This window comes from Acinonyx jubatus, chromosome A3 (genome assembly GCF_027475565.1).
Source record: "Acinonyx jubatus isolate Ajub_Pintada_27869175 chromosome A3, VMU_Ajub_asm_v1.0, whole genome shotgun sequence".
Taxonomy (NCBI): Eukaryota; Metazoa; Chordata; class Mammalia; order Carnivora; family Felidae; genus Acinonyx; species Acinonyx jubatus.
This window is the reverse complement of record NC_069388.1, coordinates 21,949,491-21,963,459: the sequence shown is the minus strand read 5'-3', so window position 1 is coordinate 21,963,459 and position 13,969 is coordinate 21,949,491. Positions and strand designations below refer to the sequence as shown.

Below are 13,969 nucleotides of genomic sequence, written 5' to 3'. Positions count from 1 at the left end.
GCAAAAACTTCACATTTGAGGAACTCTCAGAGACATTTCAAAGAATTAAACACACAAAGTATAAAATGTTGAAAGCTGATCCAAATTTAGAAAGGAACATGACAGTTCACCAAGGCACAGAAAAGATGCTCATTCACCAGCATAAATTACAGGAGAAGGAGGTGGCAAGCACTGTTTAAACTATTCTTTGTAAGTTTGAAAAAAAAAAAAAAAAACCCACCAACAAAAAAACCAAACCACTTTCAGGGCACCTGGCTGGCTCAGTCAGTGGAGTGTGTGACTCTTGATCACGGGGTTGTGGGTTTGAGTTCCGTGTTGGGTATAGAGATTACTTAAAAATAAAATCTTGAAAAAACAAAAACCAAAAAGATGAAAAACAAACCACTTCCATTCTCAATGTTTCCAGTGCTTTATACTGTACTATGTAAATACTTTTATTATCTTTCATTTTGCTAAACATTAAGGACTCATAGCTTTTTTTTAAATTATCACTTTTTTAAAGTAATCTCTACACCCAATGTGGTGCTCAAACTTATGCCCCTGAGATCAAGAGTCACATGCTCTACTGACAGACAGCCAGGCGCCCCTAATGACAGATCATTTTTAAAAGTTTTGATGAAACAAATAGATAAATACAAGTTTTGACAAGATTTTTTTCCTTTTTAAAGGCTTTTATTTATATATTTTTAAAAAGCTTATTTATTTTGAGAGAGAGAGAGCATGAGCAAGCAGGGGAAGGGCAGAGAAAGAGAGAGAATCCCAAGCAGGCTCCATGCTGCCAGCGTGGAGCTGGACACAGGGCTCAAACCATGAGATCATGACCTGAGCCTAAATTAAGAGTTGGCTGCTTCATGGACTGAGCCACCTAGGTGCCTCTGGACAAGATTTAAAAAAAAAAAAAAAAAAAAATTTTTTTAATGTTTATTTATTTTTGACAGAGAGAGAGAGAGAGAGAGAGCGAGCATGAGCGGGGAAGGGGCAGAGCGAGAGGGAGACACAGAATCCGAAGCAGGCTCCAGGTTCTGAGCTGTCAGCACAGGGCTCGATGCGAGGCTTGACTTCACAGACCGAGAGATCATGACCTGAGCCGAAGTCAGACACTCAACCGACTGAGCCACCCAGGCGCCCCTGTCTCCCGACAAGATTTTTAAAGGTCATAAAACAATCCTAATCATTCTCATTGCTTATGAAGACTGTTTTGCATGCACATTTTTATCATCTTGGACTACATGTAAAGCAAAGACTATATGTGTGCCTGCACACACATACACAAAATTATAGTTCAAGTTGGATCAAGAGCCATGTGAAGCCCGAGTACTTGTTCATCTGAAGTTTGTTCAGGGATATGTGATCAAAAGATTTTAACTGATTAAAAAATTCAAGAAAAAATTCATATAATCCAGAGGATGCACACATCAGATGCACACATCATAAGAGAAAATAAGGACGAATGAATGAACTAAAATCTTCCCGTAAGGTTCATATGAACTATTTTAAGAGAGTATGGATAAGTTATTTCTTAGATGAACTTAAGCATCCCAAAGAGTTTTTTTGCTCTGCTTCAAATACTTTTCTTTCTATAAAGACATACATAGAGAAAGAATATAACTTTTGTCACATTTGAAAAGTAGGTATTTTGCTTATTTACAGTTTTCTGTTAGCATTAGGAAAAGTGTGTTTATTAAAAAGCTAAAATACTATTTCCACAACAACTGACATTGAAGTAAAAAAATATTAAAAAACAGAGTGAAAATCTTATTACTTTGATATGCAAAACTATACAACAAGCCACAAAAGGGTGTTAGCATAAGCCTCCTTTTACATTTTGTTTTATTTTTATTTTTAAGTAGGCTTCACACCCAATGTGGATGTAAGATTAAACCCATGACCCAAGTTTAAGAGTCCCATGTTCTACTGACTGAGCCAGCCAGGTGTCCTAGCCCCTGTTTATCTTTTAAATTTAAAAAATCTTTTTCATAAGCCCCTTTTTCAATCTTGATGAAGAAATTAGATTTCATAATAATATATTAGCAAGACTTGAAATTTTGAGAAAATTATCTTTGTTATTTTTTTGTTTTACCTGTGTTGAACCTACCCCTTCGAAGACTCCCACTGTCAGTCCGAACTTCTTTGACCCTTGGATGCATTAGAGGAGACATTGGCATCATAGGAAGGTGTCCCTGTACATTTCCCCCATTTCCTGTTTCAAAGTTATTTGGGAATATAACCTGTAAAAAATAAAAACCTCTTGCTTTACATATAAACCTACTGATGAAAACTTCTAACAGAAAAATGAGAAAAAAGTCGTCTTCAACTGTTCTATTTCCCTTCTTTCTTCTTCACAAAATAGAACAACTTGCATAAAGTGCTCAATAGTTTGTGTTGTTACACATATCTCACTTAATTTTATAATTTATCTCCTTAAGTTTATTGACCACTTCTAGAAGTAAACTGATGACGTAGGCACCATCTATTTCCACTTAAGGATGACAAAATACAGGCTTAAAATATGAAATTTGCCTGAGGGCAATTACTATTTTTTAAGTTTATATTTTTTTAAATGTTTATTTATTTATTTTGGTAGGGGGCAGAGAGAGGGAGAGAGAAAGAGAGAATCTCAAACAAGCTCCATGCTGTCAGCACAGAGCCCAGTGCTGGGCTTGAACTCATGAACCGTGAGATCATGACCTGAGCTAAAATCAAGAGTTGGATGCTTACCAACTGGGCCACCTCAGGCACCACTAAAGTTTATTTTTTATTTGTTTTGAGGCAGAGAAAGAGAGAGAAAACAGGAGTGGAGGAGGGACAGAGAGAGAGAGGGAAAGAAGAGAATCCCAAGCAGACACCGTGCTTTCAGTGCACAGCCTGACGTGGGGCTCAATCTCATGAACCATGAGATCATGACCTGAGCTGAAACTACGAGTCAGGCACTTAACCAACTAAGCCACCCAGGTGCCCCAAGGACAACTACTATTAAGTAACAGAGCAAGGGCTTCAACCCAAATCCTCTTTCTTCAAGTTCATTGCCTTTTTTCACTTTCCCAAGAGATTCTACAATGGAAGTATTGATGAATACACAAAGATTGCACAGTTAATCACAGTTTGTTGCAAAAAACCAAAGATACATGGAAGAGAGATTTCAAGAAATCATTTTCTTTTCAGTTCTTCCTGGTCTTGGATAGTCCTTCCAGTAGTGTAGAATTAGGGAAAAATTCACCAGGTTTCATGAAGTATAAGACACAGAAAAGCAAAGAAAGATGAAAAGACAAGAGTTATGAAAGAGCAACACAGAGGTAAAGGAGAAAAAACTCAGTTTCTCACATGATACTAAACTGTGAAATGTGTGGCTTGTGTGTATTAGGCACAAATTTCTGATTTTTTAAATTCTAAATACTACTAATGAAAACCATTTAATTTTTTACATAGACATTTGAAAAATTAAATATGATAAAATTAGTGGTTTCTTAGATATGACTTCCAAAAGCACAAGAAACGAAAAAAATAGATAAACAGGACATTATCAAAATTAAAAACTTTGTGTTCTAAAAGACTTGATCAAGAAATTAAAAGGCAACCCATGAAATGAAAGGCAAATTTTAAAAATCCTATTAACAGATAAGGGAGTCATATCTACAATATATAAAGGATTCCTATAATTCAATAATAAAAAGACAAATAGCCCAATTAAAAAACGGCAAAGGATTTGAATAGATATTTCTTCAAAGGAGACACACAAATGGCCAATAAGCACATGAAAAGATGCTGCACATCATTAGCCAACAGGGAAATGTAAATAAAAACCGTAACGAAATATCACTTTATGTCTACTAATGGCTAGAATAAAAAAGATGTGTCAGGGAAGAAAAAACAAAGGTAAGTTTTAGAGAAGATGTGAAGAAACTGGAATGTTCATACACTGATGGTAGGAATGTTAAATGGTGCAGCCACTTTGAAAAGAGTGTGACGGTTTCCCCAAACTGGAGGTACACGTGTACACAGCTGGAGGTACACGTGACCCAGCAATTCTATTCCTAGAAATGTACCTAAGAAAAATAAAAACATATCCATACAAAACTTGTGTGTGAATGTTGATAGCAACATTATTCATAAAAGCCAAAAGGCAGAAACAACCCAAATGTCTATCAATTGATAAATGGATGAACAAAATGATATATTCAAATGACAGAGTATCATTAAGCCATAAAAAGCAATGAAGTGCTAATATATCCTATAACATGGACGAACCTTGAAAACATAATGCTAAGTGAAAGAAGCCAGACACAAAGGACCACATACCATATGCTTCCACATATTTGAAATGTTCAGAATACACAAATTAATAAAGACAGAAGTAGATTAAGGTTGCTTAGGGCTAAGGAGAAGAAGGTGGGTAAGGAAAGTGACAGCTAAATGATACAGTTTCTTGTTGAGGTGATGGATATGTTCCAAAATTGACTGAGGTGATGGGTGCACCTATCCATGAACGTACTAAACACTAAATGTTTAAAAACAATTTTTTTTAATGTTTATTCATTTCCTGAGAGAGGGAGACAGAGTGTGAGCAGGGGAGGAGCAGAGAAGAGGGAGACAAAGAATCCGAAGCAGGCTCCAGGCTCTGAGCTGTCAGCATAGAGTCCAATGTGGGGCTCGAACCCATGGACCACGTGATCATGACCTGAGTTGAAGTTGGACACTTAGCGAGCCACCCAGGCACCCCATAAAGCTATTATTTTTTAAAATGACAGGATCATCAGCCTTGCCTTAACTCACCTCTTCACAGGTAGGAACTTTGTTTCCTGAAGCCTGGAGAGCCTCCCACAGTGCAGAATCATGACTCCACGCTAAACTCTCTAAAATCTGTTCTTCGATGCTGTTCAGGTGTTTCACCATGTCCCTGGAAAGTCCCTCCTCTGAGCGGATAACCACCTCAATAACCTGGTAAAGAGAAAATTGAAAAGGTAATATAGGTAGTCTTGGTCATTTCTAGGCTTTCATGTATGACTAGCTTTGGTCTTATAAGGACACAGAACTAATGATATTGTTGAACTATGATTCAATGGCTGATTGATATATTTTAATTTAAAAGGACTTCTTAAGATGTCCAAAATACTTTCACATACATTTCTGTTTTTCATGTTTTCTTTTACACATGGAGAAATGAGGCAATGATAGGGAGAAACTGGTCAACCAAGCCCAATAGTGGAAGTCGGGTCTTGGGTTCTGAGTCCAGTGCTATTTTGAATTTACTGTCTCTTCTCAGACAATTCTTCCCAATAGATCAAGAGAACAGATGAATAATATATTTAAAAGGAATTCTGCTTATATTATATAATTCTATTTTAATAAGGGTAAATTCTAGAACAAAGTCTGTAGGTATATACACAAAAATATTAAGTGATTATTATTTATAATTAGGATTATATTGTATGGTTTTAATATTCACATTTATATGTACTTTCCTGTTTTTCTTCAAGGAGGCTATATTATTTATGTGGTTAAAGAACAAAGGCATTTAACTTCTTGAATGAAAAAAGGATGCTACAAATAAAAATGAATTGCTATCAGATAAGGTCAAAACCAACAATGTCCTTGAATAAAATTACTTATATTTCCTAACAGAAAATCTGAAAACACACATCAACAAGTATCAGAAGCAATTTTCCCTAAGACACTAAAAAAATATTTAAATCCCACTTAGCAATTCAAATGGATAAGCTTTCTAATGATCTGCATTTTCCATTACTTGAGACATATTTTAGGTATAAAAATTGAACTCTTCAAACTAACTTTTCTGTAAATACTTTGAAAATAGCACATACAGCAAAATATTAACTAAATCATACCAATAAGGGTAATGTAGTAGCATCAGTCTTAAATTCGGATACTAGGTAACATCAAATGTTACTGTAGTTGTGACCCTTATGTTGTGTAAGAAAAAGATTAATAAAATAGTTCTAGCAGGAAAAAAAAAAAAAAGCTAAGTAAGACTGATCCACACTGAATTAGTTCAAATTTAAGGAAGGAGCACAATCTTTTATTTCAGCTTCATTAGCTAAACCATAACCACGAACCATTTCATACCTTTTCTTTCTCCTGGGGAAAAGAGCTTTTCTTCTTCATTATGCATCTGTTTAATAGGATTATGATTTCCATTTATAAATATGGAAAATTCAAAGCTAACTACTTAATTCCTGGTCACATTTGCAAGTCAGTGAAGGAAAAAGGACTGCAGTTTGAGACTGGCTGAATTTACTAATATCCTCATCCTTTCCCTTTTGTTTTTGATTCCACCCAAAGGACTAAAATGTTTTCAGAATACCTCTGGAAATATTTCCCAGACATCATTACAGCCTGTAACTTTAACACTAAGATAAACAGAACGTTTATGAGGTGCACCATATCATAACTTTGCTCTCATCTCACCTTATAAAAATAAAATGGTTGTAAATTGAGAACTTCAATAATCCAGGGGAAAGTACGAGGTGAGCTATAGGCAAAGAGCACAATTTCCAAACAACAGGCCATCAAGGAACGATGAAATATATCCTGCTCTAAAAGAACCTTGGAGAACAGAAAAACTGCAGTTTAATACTTCTCAGCAATTTCAGCCTTTGCCATTCTATAAAGACTACAGAAACAAGATAAAATAATGTGTACATTATATTATACCAGATTATCAAAGATAATAATGTGAGCTCTCAAACTGGTAAAGAGTTTTGTTATAACATATAATCTTGCTCAATGGTAGATTTTAAATTTAAATGAGGCATACACAACAATCTGCTTTGAAATAATAAAACAGTCAATATTCCCATCAAGAGGAAGCATTAGGATTGGTTCCATTTTTTTTTTTTGTTCCGTTTGTTTTTAAATGCCAGTTTTACAACAACTATTTTGTTAACATAAAGACTGTTAATCAGGGGTGCCTGGGTGGTTCAGTTAAGAGTCAGACTCTTGGTTTCAGCTCAGGTCATGATCTCACGGCTTTGTGGGTTCAAGCCCTACACTGGACTCTGTGCTGGCAGGGCAGAGCCAGTTTGGGATTCTCTCTCTCTCTCTCTCTGTCCCTCCCTCACTTGCGCTGTCTCTGTCTCTCTCAAAATAAACAAATAAACTTAATAAAAAAATATTTGTTAATCAAAACACTAAAATCAAAGGTATTATGTCACAGCTAAGACTTAAAAAAGTTCAGAGAAATAATTTACTAAGAAGATAAAAGTCGTGTTGACCATTAAGACTTTTTTTTTGAGTTTAAGATTTAACAAAATTTTCAGTTTTAAAAAGTGTTTGTTGCCATCCTTCTTTTAAATATCACTCCAAATCAACAAAAAGGATAAGAAACAGAAACTCCTTGGATAAAACTAGAAGTCAGCTGTAACTGCAAATTAGAATACATGAAAACTGAAAGTGGATGGAAGGATGACAAATTACTCAGTAGAAAGTAGGATGGTCAAACATAAGGGCCTGAAGAGAGACACTTGGACCTAATTAATTTGCTCCATGCAACCTGGGGAAAACATAGCAACTGAAGGGACAGGAGGAATGGAAAGTAGGGGCTAGGCAGGGGCTGACACGAATGGATGATTTGAAAGTCTGTAGTAGTTAGAACTCGTCAGGTCCCCATTCAACCCCTACTCTAATGAAGCAGATGATAGGCCTCTAGTCTGTCCCAACAGGGATCTGGAGAATTATTCTGAGACTGAACTAGGGAGACTCAGCTTGAGAACACCAGACATAGAAGAAACTGTGGTTTTAGGCAAAAGTCTGCAGACTGCATTGTGAGATCAAGTTTCCCTTTCTTGCTCTGTTCAGTAACACCAACATCCAGCAAAAAATTAGCAGATACTTCTTTACAGAAACTGAAATATTCCAGAAGAATCTTAAAGACACCAAATGTTAAGGGTCTCTAATACTACATGATTATATGAGACTGTTGGGTTTATATTCCTATTTTTGCCAACAAAGCTTTAAAAAAATTTTTTTTAATGTTTTTATTTATTTTTTGAGACACACACACACACACACACAGTGCAAGTGGGAGAGGGGCAGAGAGCAAGGGAGACACAGAATCGGAAACAGGCTCCAGGCTCCGAGCTGTCAGCACAGAGCCTGATACGGAGCTCGATCCCACAAACTGTGTGTGAGATCATGACCTGAGCTGAAGTCGGATGCCCAACCAACTAAGCCACCCAGGCGCCCCAACAAAGCTTTGAACCAAACTGTTCAGTTACCATAAGGGTTTATTAATGTCCCATTTTTAGTGCCTCATTTAAATGTAAGTGGATATCCAAGAACAATCCAACAACATAAGGAAATCCTCCCACTGGAAGACAAAAATTAAAACAAAGAGAAAAAAGGGGCACCTCGCTGGCTCAGTCAGTTGTTCTCAGCGTTGTAAGTTGGAGCCCATGTTGGGTGGAGGCGTTACTTAAAATCTTTAAGGGGTATCTGAGTAGCTCAGTTGGTTAAATGTCTGACTCTTGATGTCAGTTGGTTCAGGTCACGGTCTCAAGGTCATGGGATTGAGCCTTGGGTTTGCACAAATCTCTTGGGATTCTCTCTCCCTCCCTCTCTTCTGCCTCTTCCCTACTCGTGCTCTCTCTCTAAATAAATAAATAAACTTTAAATATCCCAGGGTCATGGATTGAGCCCCACGTCAGATTCTGTGTTGAGGGTGCAGCCTGCTTGGGATTCTTTCTTTCCCTCTGCCCCTCTCCCCAGCTCACACATACTCTCTCTCTAAAAAATAAACAAAACAAAACAAAACAAAAATAAAATAAAATAAAGCCTTTATGCAGAGTTTTAAAAAAGGGCCTTAAGGCTTTTACATTTTGTTTGAACTGTAAAATGTCTATACCAGTGGACTGTGAAGATATGCATATATAACGTAATACTTAGAGTAACCACTAAAACAAATCCATACAAAGAATAACAGTCTAAAAAATGTTCAAGCAGGGGTGCCTGGCTGGCTCAGTCAGTAGAGCATGCAACTCTTGATCTCAGGGTCATGAGTTCAAGCCCTATGTTGGGCATAGAGCTTAATAAACAAATAGGGGCACCTGGGTGGCTCAGTTGGTTAAGTGTCCAACTCCGGCTCAGGTCAGGATTTCACAGTTCGTGAGTTCAAGCCCTGTGTTGGGCTCTGTGCTGACAACTCAGAGCCTGGAGCCCACTTCAGATTCTGTGTCTCCCTCTGTCTCTGCCCCTCCCCAACTTGTGCTCTATCTCTGTCTCTCAAAAATAAATAAATGTTAAAAAAAATTTTTTTTAAAACAAATAAAAAATGTTCAGGTAGTCAAGAGGAAGATGGGGGAAAAAAAACAAACAAAACACCAAAGAGTACAAACAGAAAACAAGAAATAAAATGGCAGACATATGCCCTAACAGATCAATAATTAAATGTAAGTCTGAATTTACTGATTTAAAGAGACTGAGATGAAAAAATGTGACTCAATTACATGCTGCCTATAAGAAATTCACCTCAAATATAATGATACATGTAGGTTGAAAATAAAAGGATAGAGAGGTGCCTGGGTGGCTCAGTCAGTTAAGCAATTGAATCTTGATTTTGTCTCAGCTCACAATCTTAGGGTTTGTGAGATTGAGCCCTGCACTGGGCTCCATCCTGACAGCACAGAGCATGCTTGGGATTCCCTCCCCCTCCCTATCCCTCCCCTGCTCAAGTGCACTTGAGCGCATTCTGTCTCTCTCAAAATAAATTAATAAACTTAAAAAAAAAGAAAAGGATGGAAAAAGACATACCATGCAAACAATCAAAAACAGGAGTGGCTATATATGAACAAAAGATAAGACTCTGGAACAATTAACGGCTTCAGAGAGGACATTATCTCATGATAAAAGGCAAGAAGACATAGCAATCTTCAATGTGTATATATCAAACAGCAGAGCTTCAAAATATATGAATAAAAAATAACCTGATAGAGCTGAAAGGAGAGGGGTGCCTGGCTGGCTCAGTTGGTAGATTACCTGATCTTGGAGTTGTGAGTTTGAGCCCCACACTGGGTAGGGAGATTACTTAAAAATAAATCTGAAAAAAAAAGGAAAGAACTGAAAGGAGAAATAGATAAATCTACAATTATATCTGGAGACTTCAATACTGCTCTCAACAACTGATAGAGCCAGACAGAAAATGAACAAGGATACAGAAGAAGTCAACACCACCACAATTAATACTATAGAACTGACATTTACAGAACACTCTACCCAACAACAGCAGAATACACTAGGGGTCATAAAATGAACCTTAACAAATTAAAAAAAATTGAACTCATAAAGAGTGTGAGTAGAATGAGCATTACTACAAAAGGGTAGCATGAGGGAGATTGTTGTAATAACAGAACAATTCAGTATCTTGATTTTGGTGGTAGTAGCATTAATCTACAAGTGATGCAATGGAAGAAGATACATACATTGTTCCAATATTAATTTCCTAGTTTTGATATTACACTATGTAAAATGTAGCCACTGGGGGCAACTGACTACATAGGACCTCTCTGTACTACTTTTGTAATTTTCTGTGAATCTATAATTATTTCAAAATAAAAAGTTGAAAATTTACTTCTTTCTCAGAAAGCTATGGAACCATATGCTCTATCAAATATTAAGATAAATCACAAAAGAGAAAGCCATGAAATCCAGGAAAAAGGTGGACCAACACAAGAGAGAGATGAACATTTCCAGAATGAAAACTAAAAGAAATTTTATTACATTAGTTACGCTGCACCCCTAGACATCAACCTGTTGCTAATGGAACTGAAAGTCAGAGGACTCCAAGAGTGACAAGAAAGAGGAGGAGGAGGAAACTGAAAGATGATATTAACAGCTTTGAGTTTTTATAAACAGTATGTATATATGTACGTGTGTACATATGTATGTATTTACTTATGTATTTATAGTAAGCTCTATGCCCAACATGGGGCTTAAACTCACCACCCTAAGATCAAGAGTCACATACTCTGCGAACTGAGCCAGCCATGTACCCCAACAACTTTGACTTTTTTGAAAAATTCCTTTAAATAGCTATTGGAAAGAGTGGTCAGACTTATCAAATGATCAAAGGACACAAAGCAATTTCTTAACAAGCCACTCACAGTTTATTCCTCAAAAATTCCTGGGAGGTATGAGCAAATATCCTAATTATCAGTCAGGTTAATAGTTGGGGGAGGGGGGTGACTCATTATTAGCTAGCTGGAAATGAAAGGACCTGAAGGGAAAGGATACTAATGATGTAGCAGAGATTAATTTCATGTACTTTACATTTCTACCTAGAGGTGGCCAGGTCTAGATGTGCAAAACACAACTAGGGCCAACTAGCAAGTCATACTGGCTAAGTTTGCTATTAACTGCTGATGCCCACAACACCCTTAGAGCCTCTCAATACACTGTTTTAAGGCTTAGGAATTTTGAACCTTACCAGTGCTTGGGAGAATGGATTTACTTACTGACATGTCCATTCCATGAAGTCTTCGTGTTTCCTGAACCATTACAGTCTCTAATATTTTATAATACAAAATTTCTGCAAGTTTTAGTCTGTTTACAGCAAAGTCTACGGAGGGGAATAAAAGGGAAAATATTTGCTACTGAAATGTAACTGTTAAGCACTGAAAGACAAAACTTATATAAGCTTAAATCTTATACATTAAGAATAGCAAGGAAGGAAAAAATTTAATTTCTACTTTTTTAGGGCCAATCTATCTACTTTCAATGCTGTGTCAACTTTAGTTTTGTCTTCTTACCTATGTGCGATCCCGGCTGTTCATCTGTTGATTGAGTATAGTGTTGGCAGAAAGTCTCTCCTATTCCTTTCACTATTTTCATAATGTTTTCCATAGGATTACGTATACAAGATCTATAAAATAGAAGAGGAACCTAATTACCAGGAAAAAAATCCAGACTACCAACATTTCAAGAATTTGGTTTTAGTGACCACAGTTTTATTCCCAACTGTAAATCTAGGTATGTTAAAAGCATGTTTCAAATAAATCTACAGCTTTTAAACAAAATCATCTGGCATACTGTTTTGGAATTTCAACATTAGCAGTGTCAATATTATATCTTTTGTTCTTCTATTTATATGACATTTTAGAAAAGGCCAAATTATAGGGATAAAGATATATCCGTATTTGCCAGTGGGTGGGATGACACAGGGGTTGACTAAAAGGGGCATAAATTTTAGGGGCTAATGAAATTGTTAAAAGGATGACTCCTATTGTGAATTATATAAATTTATATATATAATATATATATATAAATTTATATAAAATTACATAAATTTATATATATATAAATTGACATATAAATTATACTCCAATAAACCTGATTTAATAAAAATAGAGGCTATAGCAGTATTTATGTATATATTACACATACATATTATAATATGTAATATAATTTACTATATATTTATATATATTACATATATAATTATATATTATAAATAATTATAATTAGAAACACAATTATATTATAAATGTAATATATTATTATAATTATATTATAATTGTATAATTATAAATATAAATGTTGAAATTCCAAATTTAATTCCAAATACAATTTTAAATACATATACTTATAATTATATATATTAATATATAAAATATACTTATGTAAATATAAATATAATGTTGAAATTCCAGACTTAATTCCTAATGTAATTATGATTTTAAATACATATATTTATAATTATATATATTAATATATAAAAATATACTCATATAAGTAAATATAAAGTTGAAATTCCAAATTATAATTATATTATAAATACATTATTATAATTATATTATAAACATTACACATAATTATATATAGTTGTAATAATATATTACATATTATTTTAATTATATATTATATAATCATACAACTATACAGTTATATATATTATGTATATAATATATAATAGGCCATATTATAGGGATAAAAAATAAATCAGTATTTGCCAGTGGGTGGGAATGACATAGGGGTTGACTAAAACGGGGCATACATTTTGGGGGCTAATGGAATTGTTCTACATCTTGCTTGTGATGGTGGTGGTTACATAACTATGCATTTGTCAAATTTCATACAACTATACAGTTAAAAGGATGACTCCTATTGCATATAAATTATACTCCAATAAACCTGATTTAAAGAAAAATAGAGGCTATAGCAGTATTCATATATATATTATATATAATATATATATAATAGATACAGTTGATCCTTCAACAAGATGAGTTTGAAGTGTGCAGGTCCACCTATAAGTGGATTTTTTTCAATATAGTACAGTATTGCAAATGTATTTTCTCTTTATGGTTTTTTTGTAAATTTTTTTAATGTTTATATTTGAGAGACAGAGAGAGAGAGGGAGGAATGGAGGAAGGGGCAAAGAGAGAGGGGGGACAGAATATCCGAAGTGGGCCCTGTACAGACAGCAGAGAGCCTGATGTGGGGCTAGAACCCATGAACCATGAGATCGTGACCTGAGCCAAAGTCAGATACCTAACCAACTGAGCCACCCAGGCGCCCCTCTTTATGATTTTCTTAATAACATTTTCTCTTTGTGAGCTGAATTTATTCTAAGAATACAGTATACAATACATATAACATACAAAACATGTGTCTATCAACTGTTTATGTTACTGATAAGGCTTCTTCTAGTCAACAGTAGGCTGTTACTAGTTAGATTTTGGGGAATCATTAGTTATGGAGTACCTGGCTGGCTCAGTCGGTAGAGCATGTGACTTGATCTCAGGATCATGAGTTTGAGCCCCATGTTGGGTGGAGAGATTACTTAAAAAAAAAAGTTATATACATATTTTTTGATTGTGTGGAGGGTTGGTGACTCTAACCCCCATGCTGTTCAAGGGTCAACTATATATATTTATAGTAGTGGAACAATAAACTGTATGTAATTCTCATCAAAGCCTAAATAATAATAAATAGAAAAATACAGCACTAAAAAGGCACTTAG

At 35.2% G+C, this 13,969-nt stretch overlaps 1 protein-coding gene across 4 annotated transcripts in view; it reads right to left on the bottom strand.

Annotated features, from left to right (window-relative positions):
- RBL1 (RB transcriptional corepressor like 1) overlaps positions 1 to 13,969 on the bottom strand; it is a 60,062-nt gene that overhangs the window by 26,528 nt on the left and 19,565 nt on the right. For 3 of the 4 annotated variants that reach the window (XM_027070042.2, XM_027070045.2, XM_027070044.2), the window contains 5 exons: positions 11,757 to 11,869; positions 11,463 to 11,566; positions 6,424 to 6,561; positions 4,771 to 4,935; positions 2,081 to 2,228 (listed from right to left, as the gene is read on the bottom strand). In XM_027070042.2, coding sequence (XP_026925843.1) covers positions 2,081 to 2,228; positions 4,771 to 4,935; positions 6,424 to 6,561; positions 11,463 to 11,566; positions 11,757 to 11,869 — 668 coding nt within the window. The remainder of the gene's footprint in view (positions 1 to 2,080; positions 2,229 to 4,770; positions 4,936 to 6,423; positions 6,562 to 11,462; positions 11,567 to 11,756; positions 11,870 to 13,969) is intronic. The other variant, XM_027070043.2, reaches the window with a different exon arrangement.